The 15,322-nt window shown below is 36.2% G+C and overlaps 1 protein-coding gene across 5 annotated transcripts in view; it reads right to left on the bottom strand.

The window, feature by feature from the left end:
- The window catches only part of KIF26A (kinesin family member 26A), a 174,545-nt gene that overhangs the window by 14,206 nt on the left and 145,017 nt on the right, over nt 1-15,322 (bottom strand). For all 5 annotated transcript variants that reach the window (XM_087952243.1, XM_087952240.1, XM_087952242.1 and 2 more), the window contains exons 6-11: nt 8,162-8,368; nt 4,934-5,027; nt 3,049-3,311; nt 2,602-2,785; nt 923-1,082; nt 215-377 (exon numbers count right to left, since the gene is read on the bottom strand). In XM_087952243.1, the coding sequence (XP_087808369.1) occupies nt 215-377; nt 923-1,082; nt 2,602-2,785; nt 3,049-3,311; nt 4,934-5,027; nt 8,162-8,368 (1,071 nt within the window). The remainder of the gene's footprint in view (nt 1-214; nt 378-922; nt 1,083-2,601; nt 2,786-3,048; nt 3,312-4,933; nt 5,028-8,161; nt 8,369-15,322) is intronic.

Here is a 15,322-nt window from a genome sequence, read left to right as displayed (position 1 = left end):
AATCCTCATTGACCAACCACAAGTGGAATAACGAAGATAATGATTAATGGACTTTTATGATAATGACTTTGGTAATACTTCTGATATATGTCTCAGTCAAAAGCTTGCAAAACAAATTAACAGTAAAGGAATACTACAATCCCAACTGCAATAAATGAAAGTTAATAAAATCCTTTCCAAATTATAAAATATTTATTTGCCTGTGCACACCAACCTTGGATTTCTTCTTCCTCATCCTATGGATACGAGAGGCAAGTTGAAGTGTCATGAGACTTTCCGCATAACTTCCTGGGGAATCCGATATGTGGGCTAGCATGGTTGTTCTGCAGTTGATGTTCCCAAGTGATTCTCTTAGCAGCATTGTCAGTTTATTATCCCTATAAAGCATGTGGAGGTATAAAGAGTGGTTTGAAATATTTCCATTTCTTGTCATCATTTTTCCAAGCAGTCTATTTTTAAGTGATCATAACAGGTTAATGAGTTAAAAAAAAAAAAAGCAATCTCAGATTCAAATGACATCTGATTCTACAAAACAAAAATAGCTTGAGCTTTAGACCAGAGATCCCCAAACTTGGCAACTTTAAGACTTGTGGACTTTAACTCCCAGAATTCTCCAGCCAGCTTTAGACTGCTTTAGCTTTCCCCTGCTTTAGACTATCATCACCGCACTAAGGGAAATGATAAATTCTGCTCATTAGCCTTCTGATTTTTTTTTTCAAAATAATCATTTTTTTCCCTAATCAAATAACTGAAGGAAATAGTTACATATCTCTTACTCAGACTGCTGAATCATTTTGGAGTGCTCATAGGAGAAAAAGGAAGCAAAAATTGTAATGCATCATTTGCCAGGCACTATATGACATAATTACAAGATAAATGCTAAGATTCTGAAAGACAAGACAACACAGAGCAATTCACTTACTTGTATGGCACATGTTTGGCACCATTAATTAAGGCCAGAATGACACTGCCCAATGCAGACAGAGAGAGGCAGAAGGAATTTCCTCCATCTCGACTTTTGCTTAGCACTTTTTCACAGCTACCTAGGTCAATGAGATGTAAACGACTGCGTCCACCTGACACTGAAAAGTCGTAGGAACACAGATATATATTAATTGAAGTCTGGATGGGATAATCAAAAATAAAATGGAAGGAAATAAAATTCCGATGGAAACAGAAAATAAGCACTATTACATATTAAATGACTGCATGATGAACAAAATCAAGCAAAGCCATAATAATGTCCAACAATTCACTAAGAATCCTTTGAAACTCTTATTAATTTGCGAACTAATATTGCTTAGTTCTGACCATATTTTAGGACCAAATAAATGTGAACAAAATATTCTGTGTGTGTCTATATTAGAAAAGCATTTCTTGAATTCAAATGTTATTTTTAACTGTGTAAATCTCATCGCTGAACTTAATACTTTGAACATTTCCACTTACAGGCAAGAAGGAATAGTCAACTTCAGATGACCTAGCAATAACAAAACTTGCAACGGACTTTGATAAAACTGGATAATATTTCCTAAAAAAAAATCCACTAGTCAGGGAGAAGTGCTTACTTTTGACAGGTAATCTTTGACTTACAACCATCTGTTTTGTGACCGTTCCAAGTTACAATGACACTGAAAAAAGTGACTTTTGACCATTGTTCATATGACTGCTGCAGCATCCCTATGATCATGTGATCAAAAGTTGGGTACTTTGCAACTGGCATGCATTTATCACAATTGCACTGTCCTGGGATCATGTAACCATTATTTTTAAATTTCCCAGCCGGCTTCTGAAAAGCAAAGTCAAAAGCTGGGTTCACTTAACCAATGTGTAATTAATTTAATAACTGCGGCAAGAGAAGTCATAAAATGGGCAAAACTCACTTAACAACTGCCTTGCTTAAGAACAGAAATGTTGGGCTCAATTGCTGTTGTAAATCAAGGACTACCTGTATCTGTTAACTACCTACAGCTATCAATATGTAGCAATCATCTCATGCAGAAATATTTCTCCACTTGTGTAAGAAGCACACATTTCTATTTACATTTTAAACCCCAATGGGTGAGCAGCTGGACTTTTTAACACACACAAAGGTATGCATATTCCAATTCATATAGGTTTCTATCTAGTTGTCCACTGACCAGTGGTTAAAATGGTAACAACAGAACCAGAAAGATCCTGAGTTTAACTGCCTACTCAGACATGAATCTCCTTAAGTAAACTTACACTATTTATTTTATTAGACCATTTATCAGCCAAACTACCACAATAATTTTTTGAAAACAGGATTGGGAGGGAAATCTACATGTTCACCTGATCCCTTGGAGCAAAAGTTAAAGCATGTGTACAATGAGATTGGCTGAGCCTCTCTTCGTGCACTCCCCCGCAACACAAGTCACAGAGAGGACAGAAGTCGCTAACCTAATCCCAATCTTATTACATTATTACATGCCAGGTTTTCAAATTAGATATTCCAAAAAGCAATCCATTTTAAAGTTTTCTTGGCTAATACAAATCAGCTTCGGTGCTGGTAAAAATCAATTGCACTTCTTTTCAAAAATCAATGCAAGAATAAAGAGAGTTTGAGCCAAATCTACATACTTCCTCCTTTGCCACTCTTCTCCATACGATACTGATATATATGAAGTGTAAAAAACATGTGTGAATTCCTCCTATCTTCTTCATCACATTCTGGTTTGCTAGTACTCCTGGCAGCCAGTGCTGCATCAAGGAAAAAAGCTGCTTTCTCTGCTGTTGGGGCCCTCAATTCACTTTGATTCTGAAGCTGGAATATAAACAAGAAAACACCTAATTAAGAGGGACAGAATGATCCCTGCTTCCTGAACAGGGGAAAAAGCCACAAGGGTGCTAAAAGAAACAAATATGTACACTGTAGGACTGGAGATTAAAAATGAAAAAGACAATTAAAACATATATTTTAAAACTGATTAGAACTGATTTGACAGATCAAAGTATTTTTTTGGGGGGTGGGGAACAAATGTAAGGAAGAAAGAAAAAGCCAGGCTTCCTGTCCTGAGATTTTTATACCTGTGTTCCACATATGGGATCCTCTCGTAGGTAGACCCCTGGGGATTGTCCATCTTGAAGACTGCCGGTGGCTACTTCAGCTAACAAATCTGTAAGGTTTTCATCTTTGCCGCTGATCTCCACAGCAGATACTCGAATTGAGAAACGAGTCCCAGTCTTCTCTTTGCGCTCATTGATTAACTTGAAGAGCCATGAAATAGCACAAGGTACGATGCCAAGGCTCTGTGTGGAGTTATCTTCTCCAAACATTGTGTAGGATTTGCCTAAAATAGAAAGCAAATGGAGATCTAATTAGACCACTAAGCACATGACTGACTTTCTGGTGAAAGGAGGAGAAAGGAAGAAACAATGGGACATGAATGAAGCCACTATCCACACTCACATCCACTGTGAATCTTCTCAATGCAGAGAATGGGCCTTGTCTTTCCTCAGACTACAAAAAGAAGTGGAGGAAAGAAAAAAGGCTGCCTCAACTGTCCTCATTTTTCAACAAGTTTGTTCAGGCGGTCAAATGGCTACTGTCCTTAATGCAGCCTCCCTCCTCCTAAATATTCTGCTGAAGAATCACTCACAATTCCTGATATTTCAAGGAAAAGCAAATTAATTATTCACTCACTAGTCTTAGGGGGAGGGGTATTGCATTTTTAAAGATGTGCTAGTTACTGGTAATACTTATCAGGTTGATGAAGTTAGGATCTATTTCTGGGGTTTTGTGGTGAATCCAGGCTCTCTAGCCCTCATTTGGGACATAATCAGTGAGAATAATTAAGAGTAGATCTCATAGAATCACAGAATGTAAGGACTGGAAAACAACTGGAGATCTTCTAATCCAAACCCTCATGAAATTCAGGAATCCACTAGTACAGTGCCCCCAATCAGTCTTCCCTTCTCCAGGCTAAATATATTCAAATCCTCCAATAATTCTTGGTTAATTTTTCTTCACCTCATTGATTCTTCTCCTCTGGACACCAGTTTGTCAAGGTCTTTCCTAAAATATGGCATCCAGAACTGCACAATATTCATGTGATTAATCAATGTAAAATAAATAAGACCAATGACTTATTTTGATCCCAGAATTACACTTCTATTAATGCAGCATAGCATTTAAATCACATTTGATTTCTGCCACAAATTCTGCTTTGAATTTGTATTGGAGCCTCTTGATGGATATTCCTCCCCACATTGGCAGAGTAATTTTTTACAACTTCCTCCCTATCCTAGTTCCCCCTATCCTAGTTCACCTCTTACAGTTATCTAAAAAAGCTAGGATTTCATCTTAAGGCATGTAGAAATATTTATTCAATTCCAAAGTTGAATTTTGCATATATGAAAATTTGAGCAATCTTGATAGTGATTTTTCTAACTGAGGAGAAAAATGGACTATAAGTAGATAACAACTGGTTTATAGAAATGAAATACCCTCTTCATACAAGCCTTCAGATTATAACTAAACCACATACCTTAATTAAAAACGGGAGAGAACAAATGCAAAAAGTAGCTTTTACATATTTCATTATTAATCCATTGGTACTTAATTAATTTTTCCATACTTTGTAACTTTGTAACCAATTAATTTCTGCAAGTTCTTTGCTCTGTTTGAATTATGTCACAGGCTGGCCCTGAAAAAAATCTGCTTCTAAAGGACTTGACAGATGCACATAGCTACTTTTTACCTTTTATCCAATGTTTTTTTTTTAAAGAAAGACAAGAAAAAATGCACAGAACTTAAAGTCCCAGTGTAGAAATAAAACAGGAGAAGTTTGCATAACTAATTAAAAAGAAATTCTCATCTATTCATGTAGTCCAGGTTTATTGTTCCAAGAACTGACAGCATGTAATTACCAGGTTGACATAGTAATTAACTGTAATGAATTTGGGAGCTCACCAAGCTTGACATGGCCAAAGCAAAAGATGCAACCATCTGCACCATTCACGACAGACTGGATTACTTCTGCTACTGTTCCAGAGCATACCTCAGCCTAGTAAAGAAGTTGGAAGTCAGTTAATAAACATGGACTCAGATATATTGTATTGATATTTTGACATGAAAATGGTTCTTAAATCAATGTAGTTGCACATTTCATAGCATTAGTCACACTGTTCTAGTGTGACTATATTCCATTTTTTCTAATTAAATCTATTACATAAGCCCAAAATGATTTCCTATTTCACTAAAGAAGGTGCCATGGCATGTCAATTCCATAAACTCAGTTACAAATACTAATGTTGGAAATGCTAACCAACAAACATAGAATTAATATAACGTCTCATCATCCATCTTTTTTAATACTAGTAGACTGTGCACTTTCTATTTCCAAGCTTGCCGCACTGCTCTTTCAAACCCCTTTCCCTTCTCTCTTTCTGTTGGCAACTATAAAACAGCCATAGAAATGTTTTATGAGTTGACATAAAGGTTCGCTCTCTGAGCTTGTGGGTTGATTTCCAGACATTTCATTACCAAGCTAGGGAACATTTTCAGTGGAGTTTAGGGGATGTCAGTGTTCTGTTTATAAGGGCTTAGGTATGGGTCAGTGGTAGAATTTTAAAAAATTAACTACTGGTTCTGTGGGCATGGCTTGGTGGGTGTGATTTGGTGGGCATGGCAGGGGAAGGATACTGTAAAATCTCCATTCCCTCCCCTCTCCTGGGGGAAAGTTACCACCGGTTCTCCGAACTACTCAAAATTTCCGCTTCCGGTTCTCCAGAACTGGTCAGAACCTGCTGAATACCACCTCTGATGTGGGTGTGTCAAGTGAGAGTCTTGTGATAGAAAAAAACCTTTACCCTTATCCTACACCTGAGTATATTTTCCACTATAGCAAAGGCTATATACTGCCAAGGACACTTAGAAGGAAACACCCACAAACAAATGAATTTCATTTCACCCCAAATGAAAATTTTTGGAACTTTTAATCTTAATGATGAAAACCACATCTCCTAGAATACACACAGACACAAAGGACATGCTTTTAAGTCTCGTCTGTGTACTGGGGAAAGGAAGAGAAATGCTGTTCAATGGGGAGAGAACAGATTTCTTTTAATCAAATGTAATGGAACCATACAGGAAATAGAAGTCTGCATTAGGCACACAGGTTCTGTTACTCCTTTTGAGTTTCAGATGCATGTGTCATCTCCTGCCAGCTTTATGTTTTCTTTACTGGCCAGGGAGCCATTCAGGACAGCAACCGTCTGCTGTACCATATGTATTTGGCCTGGTTCTCTTCAGACAAACACCAGCTCCTGTGCTAAACCTATGCTTCATTGCCATTTTTCTCCCGACAACCATAATTACAGCCAAGGGTTGCATCACTAATATGCTGTAAATTTAAGGCTAACAAAGTAGCTACATAAACTAACTTTAGCTCCTCATTTCAGATAAATATTGTGATAAATAACAACTATCTCGACTCATAAAAACAATGTACAAATTAGTGGTAAGCCCACATTTCAAATTTTGATCAGGTAGAAAACACAGATTGATAAACCACAGGCAGCTCTAATTCTTAATCAAAATCAAGGCTACTTGAAAAATGCAAAGGAAATTCATGTCACAACAGAAAGGAAAGGGAGCCATAAAATCTACTGACACCTGACCTCATGTCTCTACCTTAGCAATATAACATGCTCGTGGAATGTTTCAACTAACCAGATAAACTGGCAAGATAGAGTACATTTACATGCCAGACTTAATTGTATTACTGAACTGACTTATTTTCTGAGTTTCCACAATATACTGTACTATATTCTAACCAAGCAGTCTAGGATTATGCAGGATGCCAAGCCACCAAAAAGCTTAAATCAAGGTTAGTATATGATGTTAATGCAGTCTTCTCCCATTGTTTCCACTTAAACCACCAGGTCTAACATGGAAGGTATGCTGCAAGTCCCTTCCATTGACCATGCCATCAGAATTGGGGAGAGGGGGGATGGGAGAAGGGGGGATCCAATGTCCATTTACATGTAAATGAATATCAAACAGCAAGCTCATGATATATTGGGCACTTATATATGTAGAAAAAAAGCATAGCTGATTTCTTTGTAACCGTTTTAGTACATTTTAGCACATTTTCTCTTTCTCATCTGAATGAGAAAGGAAGAAGGAATGGCAAGAATTATGGAGAATGGTGAGTTATTTCTCAGTCAGGGCAAAAAACAAAGAACAAAGGAGTAATGGGGGGGAGTGTTCCACAGTGGTTGAAGGAGAACAGTCTTCCAAATTCTCTTCCTTGTTTGTTTTTATTTCCATGAATTGGACTATGTTGATAGAGAAAGCAACAAAACTAGTGAAACAGCCACTCTCAGCTCTACTTTCAAAAACAGGTTATTTCAATCTTCCAATTGTCTCCAATGGGACACTAATTTGTGTATTGTGAAAAACATACAAAATTCATTAAAAAATCCTTCTAATGTAGGGTCCCAGGACATTTTGTAAGGCCTTTTTTTGTATGGATATGCAGTATCATTCTTCAAATGCACATGCATAAAACTGCAGGCCGAGGGTCTGTTTTAAACATGGATCATTATTCTAATGTCATGCCTCATCTCAAAGGTTGGCAATGATGGGCAGCCATTTTTTAGGAAGGACAGTCGACCATAACATATTTTCTCAAAAACTATATGAAAACTATTGCAGCATTCCAGATTTTCCCAGCTCCTATGGGCTAGGGATTATGGGAATTGAAGTCAACATACTTCAAAAAAACTGGACTATCCATTAATTCCATCCTTCCACAATCAAAAAAATATTTGATGATCTCTCATAATGGTACATATAAGCCCAAACCTATAAATGCTATGCTACAATTACAACTAAAAAGGGATACTATGGAAGTAACAAGCTACATGTATATGTTGCTTTAAACCACACAAGAAACATAGTAGGAATATAATCACTGAACAGAATTACCTCTACAGATATTGCTTCTTAATTTCACATCTGGGCTAAATTAAAACAGCGTGAGGCCTTGCAAACTGACTATTAATTAGCATGTCTTCCCAGTAATTAAACCAACTAATTCAAAGGAAAAAAAATACTGTAAAAGAACTCTCTCACCAGAATTAAATGGCATGGCAGCAACTCAAATTATCAGCTTTACATGTTCAGTTTTGGTACCTGGGAAGCATCCTGGGGGAACACTGCATCAAAAGCAAACATCTTTGGGACAGCCACAGCTCCTCTTCGGTGACTTGCATTACAGCCACTTGTAGATGGATCATAAAGTGTGATCTGCTTTTTTCGTGAATCTACCTTCAGAAATGACATAGATTCCGATGTGTTGTGTGTTCCTTGTGATGGGCAAATTCTCATCATTACCTTCACCTAAAAATCATTACAAAAATATAGATTTTAGTCCAGTTACAAGTAAATAACAACATCATACCTCAAATCCTTGCTTTACAGTGCTAATACAGCTCTGAATGAGACCATGCATCCATCTAGCTGTCTACCGAACTGTATATATTATCTGACAGGATTTCATACAAGAATCTTTCTAAGATTTTTCTGATTTTGACCTTTCATATGCACAGCATGTCTTCTTCCACTGAGTTACAGCCTGTATCTTAAGCTTGAATTAATTAGCCTGCCGAAAAATATATATTATTGATCATATCATTTGAAACATAATTTTCCCATAAAATCTTTACATATTCTACCGCTTGCATCAGTGTAGGTGCTTACTACCCAATGAACTTCAATATATCATGATCAGAACATTATGTAATAATGTACAAAGGAGAAATAAAAAGGCCAAAAGTAGGTAGCCTTGTGCATTCATGTTTTACTCAGTCTAAAATATATGGAGGAATTTGCTATTACAAGTATACAACGGCAGCTGTTGTCTTCAATGGATGTGAAGAAGGAAAAGACAAATTCATGAGAGGTAGTTCTACCAGCGATAATGAATCACAAGAGCTAAAAGTGACCTCCATGTTCAAGGTAGTATATCAATAAATATTAATTGCACTGCAATTCCAGCATTATGTAAAGTTTAATATATAGGATTCGGATGAGAAAAACTCAGATTCAACCTCTATTCAATTACAGAACTGAATGAGAGACTTTAGCTCAGTCACGTTCTGTTCTCTCAGTCAGAGAAATAACCTCTCTCCCTTTTCCAATTTACTGTTTTACTTTACTTATACTTCAGATAAAAAGAATATACATGCACAAATACTGCATACTATATTTCTAGCCAAAAATATGCTGGATTAATTGAAATGTGTTGACCATAGAAAGAGATTTCTTTCTTTTTTATATAAATAAATTTTATTGATTTTACAATTAAAACAAACCAACAACACATACACAAATGGAAGAAGAGAAAAGAAAAAATAGGAGAAGAAAATAGAAAGAAAAAATAGAAAACAATTAAAAACATTCTCATCTTCAACAGTTTGTAAGATCTCTTTTTTTTTAACCCTTAATTTATGCCATATACACACACCTAATCCTTACATATATCTGTATATCACTACTATGAATTTATCCTATCCTCTTTTACCTTATAGTGTAAAATCTATCTTTGGTCTATCCATTTGTACCAGCAGTTCCAGCTATTGTAGTATATTGAGGTGTCTTTATTTTTTAGTACCAAAGTTAATTTGTCCATTTCTGCACAACTTGAAATTTTTTGAATGATCATTTCCTCTGATGGAACCTGAGGCTGCTTCCAACATTGGGCAAAAGCTAATCTGGTCACTGTCAAAATGTGTATTATTATGTATTTTGCTTTTTTTGATATTTGTTTGTCAAAGATCCCTAACAAAAAGGACTCTGGTTTGTATTCAATCTGCTCTCTTGTCATTTCTTCCAGCCAAATTCTAATTTTCTGCCAATATTTTTGAGCTTCTGTACAGGACCAGAAGCTCAAGATTTCTTTAAAAAGAACATGACTTCAGGATGCTTTGCCATCTCTAAATATATTATATATTTACCTGTCCTATGAAATATTTCCCAATGTGCAGATTGGAACATTATTTTTATGGAAAACATCAAGATTAATTATCTACTGAAATCTTTTTGGCTAAAAACACTTCACTACCAGGAATACAATATTCATCAAACATGTTAGCTTTGGGAAGTCACTATCTTTTTTTTTTAGCATTTAGGTTTCTTTCCCTGCTCCATCTCCCTCACCATCTATGTGATATGAATATGACATGACAGTCCTAGAAAATAACTGAACCTTAAAATAAAATAAGCAATTGCTTCAAAATGAAAGTAATTATTGTAGGTGACACATTCAAGACTACTTTCCAACAAAAGCTGAATGAAGCTTCTACCAGTATATGTTAGAGAGGTTCCTTTGACCTTGGGAATGTTGCCAAGGGGCCAAGTAAGTAACATTTTATGTTAAATAAATATACAAAGAGGATATCAATTCAAAAAAAGCACTGAAGTATAAGGAACTGTAGCTATGCATATTCTATTTATATTTGATAGCTGGCATTTATCAATGCTACAACAATGCTCACTTCAATCATCATGATTTTACCCTGACTGACCTTAGGAGAATGTTAGATGTCAACAGCAGAACAAACTGATCTTCCAATACAACTGAGATTTTTAAAAGGTGAACCAAAACTGACTTTCTCAGCAACTAGAATCTAACAGATTGTCTCAATCAGGCAGGGTCTTCAGTTATGCTACATGAAGAATGTCAGATTCACAGCATTTATGTCCCTTGGCTTATCTAGGAAATAAGAAAAGACTTTTCCAACCCAATTAAATGTTTCTGAGGCATATTGGCAGGCTTGAAAAATACAGTATCCAAAAGAGCAAATGACAGAAACGGAAAGAAAACAAGAACCATATCCTGACTGCAAAATTTGAATCAGGACCTGACAGGAATTGGCCACAGAAATAAGTAGGATACGCCAACTTCTCTGATTATACAGTGAGAAAAGATCATTGCTTTATCACAATTTTAACTGTTCATATCTAAAAACTGGATTTTGGAAGAACAATTTGCAAGTCTCTCCACCCCCTCTTTTTAAGAAACTATCAGTACAAGAAATAGATGGGAAAATAGTTTCTACCCTGCTGCTTTTAAACATGAATGCGAATAGAAATGATAGTAAATCTCTTCCATTTAAATTTTATGGGCTGGGGAACATATACTTTTTCATAAATATATATGAGTAATTCAAGTATAATTCCCATTTTTGTATGCCTGTCTATGTACACCTGTATGTGAGAAAGGGAGAGACCAAGATGGAAACAGAAAGGGATTGAGTCTGATGTTGAATACAGCTAATGGCTCTACAGCAAACAGATTAATAGTAAATATTGTAAAACATTCTAGCCCTGTTTCAGATATCAGAGGAACCATTTCTCCTGCATTTATGTCATTGGTTAGCCACGTACATATTACAACCCAAAGATTAAGACATATTCTTTTCTCCAAATCCTATCAGTTCTCTCTTGTATCTCAAACAAGGACCAGAAAAGAACAAAGAAAACTCCTTAAAAATAGCATGTTCCATGTGTTTGTGGATCAAATACATGGCATCTCTTTTTCTTTTAATTCCCTACCCCACATCTGGAGGGAGATCTGAGGCCATCATCAGATGGGGTTTTTAAAGTAAGTAACCCTGAAAGGAGGAGGGGAGGAGGAGGAGGAGGAGGAGGCTGGAGATCAAAGGGAGATCTCAAAGAAAAAATAGTTTCTTTAAACCCCACAGGCCAATAACTAGAAACTGAAGAAAATCCTTCAATCACTATTCATTGCTTTAGGGATGAAGGTGCTTCCCTGAAGGTCACAACCTATCCATTCAACTACAGCAAGAGAGATTTAAAAAAAAACCAGGCTGGAGTACATAAGGCTATTGCCATGCACTTACGTGGAGCAAAGAAAATAAAAGATGCAAAACCAGTGGCACAAAACTAGCAATTTCAAGGAAGAAAAAAGATGTATAAGACTCTAATTTACATAATTCATTGCAAGTCAACATTTCTTCCACCGATATGCAATCTCATTTGTGCACACTGAAAGCTACACAAATTTAAAAAGTATGAGTACACCAGACCTGAGATGTATTCATTTTTTGTTTAGTTAATTATTTATAATTAATAAATCTTAATTATAATAAATTATAAGATTTGTATTTCTCTATGCAGTGGCAATGACTTCATTTTAAGAGAAAAGCACTGCTGATTCTGTACAAAAATGCTCAGATATGTCTTAAGAAGCTTAGAATTTGTACATTTTTTGCACAAAGTTGATCTACTCATGCAGATAAAGATACGAAGTTCCTGGTATGCATTTCACACCAAATGTGCAAGCACACACAATTTGAATAATTATAAAATTCTTCTATTTACTAGAAATCATCAATATCTTCTTTGAACTTACCTCTGCCACTATAACATCTGACCAAGCTTAGGAGATTTCAAGAAAAAAATTATACAGGTATAAATATCTAATCTCTCATCCATCTTTTGTTCCATAATGGTTAAACAGCATTTAAGTGAAAGGATCATAAAAGAGAAGCTGCTGTTGAGAACTTGCTTCTTTAAAATTATTGTTTTAGAAAGTGAGAAGCTATGTTTCAAATACACTATAAAATCTTATACCAGGTTGTCATAGCAAATCAATCTATTGCAATATAGGCAACCCCTACCCCCAATGAGGAATAGCACACTGAAACTAGATGACTATGCAGTAACAACAGAGATGAATCTGATTATGAACAAATTCAACATACTCCCACCAACTCTCTCACTGAGGAATAGCAGTAGCATTTAGACTTACTGTATATATTGCCCCATAGCACTTTACATGACTCTCTGGGCAGTTTACAATGTATTTGCATGTTGCCACCAACAAACTGGGTCCTCAATTTGCTGACATTGGAAGGATAGAAGGCTGAGTCAATCTTGAGCCAGTCAGGATCAAGCTCTAGGCTGTGGGCAAAGTTTGCCTGCAATATTACACTTTTAACCACTGTGCCACCAGGGCTCTGAGGAAGATTAAGGGGAGCTTCAGAAAATGGTTCGATAAAACAGACAGATTTCATTCATGAAAGCAAACTCGTGCTTTCATGAATGAAACAAGATCCCTATAGTCTTGTACATCTTCCTAAAATTTGCCAGAAGCAGACTGTGAACATTGCCGACTGATTGGTTCCCAGGGCCCCTGAATATATTAATGACATCCCTTGAAACTAGAGTCAGAACGAGCTTGTAGATACCCCCTTTAAACAATACTTGGAACAAATGGAGACTATTTTCCTACAGGAGATATGGTACCAGGATATTTCCCACCTCCCCTTTTTTTAGGTTTTTCCTCACATACACTTCCACCAGTGAAATTAGATTTGCATGAAAGAGCAAGTAAATAATATCAACTTTTATTTCAGTTGTCATAAAGGGAACTATACAGAAAAGGGATTGATCTGATAACAATCACGTCCAGGTAATCTGGTAGATAAGTAAATCATTTGGGGCAACTCTTTGTATTGATATATATTTCTCTGTTAGCAAGAATCTAAACCTGCAGTTTAAGATTTGGTCCTCTCTGCAAACTGTTTTGAAAAGAGATGCCAATTGCTGTCAAATGCAGATATTTTACTGACTGGAGAGTAACGCCAGAATTAATAAAGATATTAACAGTTACATCAGGAAGACATAGGTCAGCCCAGAAGATGAGTGTTATCTGCCTTGGTTCTCCATGGACAAACTGTTAAACAAACAAGGGGTTGTTTTATTGAATTGGACTTTAGATTTGGGTTCTATCGTCCTCATGGTACCAAACCAGCATTATTCAATAAAGGATAATATTTGTAGCCCATAGCAGACAAAAAGCCCTAAGGAAGGTCTTCCAAAAATGCACTGAATTTAGCATGATGACAGAGACCTCTCACATACATGGTGAGAACAGCATATACAATGAAGACTACCCAGGTATTTGAATGTAAGTTTCATTTCCCTTAAAGCTCAAGGAAACAAACATACACATGTTTGTAAATGTTGGAGGTCTTCCCAAAATAGATGCCCTCACTTGGTAAAACATAACGGTGACAGTTAAGGGATGGAGGAGTAGAGGATTTACCTCCTCCTAATCTGGTGGATTCATTCTATGTCTTTTTAAATGACTTTAATACAGTTTCCTTCTGTTTTGTTACAGGGTAGAGAACAATACGCCAGACATATTTTTCAGGTTGTTGGTTATGTTAACTGCATGATCATAATCAGCGTATTTAGAAATCAAGCTGTAAGGGTTCTTCTACAAACAAATTATAATTCCTGCAAATTATCCTAAAACAAATGCATGCATGGCAACCACTCTAAGCATCCTCATAAGAATGGATGCTTGTCTTTATTCATGAGGCTGTCTGTATTATGCAAATCACAAAACTATCTTGCTAATTAACTGCTTTGGTAATTCTTGTGGGTTTTAAACATGGTAGGTTCACATTAAACTGCTGAACTTCTCAGATTTATACATTTCAGTCTGAGTCCAAGAGAGAAGTGCTGGTGGGTGGGGTGGCTCAGCAGGATTAGGGAAGAAAATCTTACCACCGTACAAAACTACCCTTTAAAAATAAATAAAAATAGCTGGGAGACAGAAGGTTACAGAAACAACACAGACACACTTTGAAATGCTTCTATTCCTATCATTTTAAGGACATGTTAAGCTGATGCTAAAATGAAATCAAATCAGACCAACACTCTCGTAAACATTCATATTAACATATGCAACAAAACATGTAAAGAAGAGCCCAAAAAAGGATTTAAATTTCATTTTCATTTTTGGAGCAATTAAGACTGATAGAAACACATATATGGAAAATATTATACTGAACACAAAGGCCAGATGGAATGCAGGAAGTTACTATTTTTACACTACATTAGATTACTGTCTTATCTACGTTGATTGCAAATGAACATCCAGGTTTTCCAACTATTTTTCCACTTCTCCTTTTAGAATACATTTAAAATACATGTATTATCACTGAGATATAAAGCTTTCTTCCTTGGTTTCTGTACTCTAGGTGCTGCAACCTTCGGCAGTATTTTGTAGGTGCTCAAGATGCTAACCAACAAAGCCAGAGAGCTATGTGCCATGTAGAAGCACAGGCTGGGCATGGGGGGGAAAAGTATGAAGGGGAAATTGCACAGTGAATTACCATAACTCAGCCATGCAACCAGCAAATCAATGCTTCTCGTGCTAAATAGTGCCACTCTCCTGGAACTTCCATTCAACTTATTGGTGACATTCACGAAGATGATGAAGGGTCTAAAGGTTAAATCGTATGACAAACAGTTGTG

The sequence above is a fragment of the Notechis scutatus genome, chromosome 1 (assembly GCF_049901735.1).
Source record: "Notechis scutatus isolate UNSWTSFEM ecotype Mainland chromosome 1, rNotScu1.2, whole genome shotgun sequence".
NCBI lineage: Eukaryota > Metazoa > Chordata > Lepidosauria > Squamata > Elapidae > Notechis > Notechis scutatus.
Note: the sequence above shows the minus strand (reverse complement) of the source record. Positions and strands in the feature narration are given on the sequence as shown.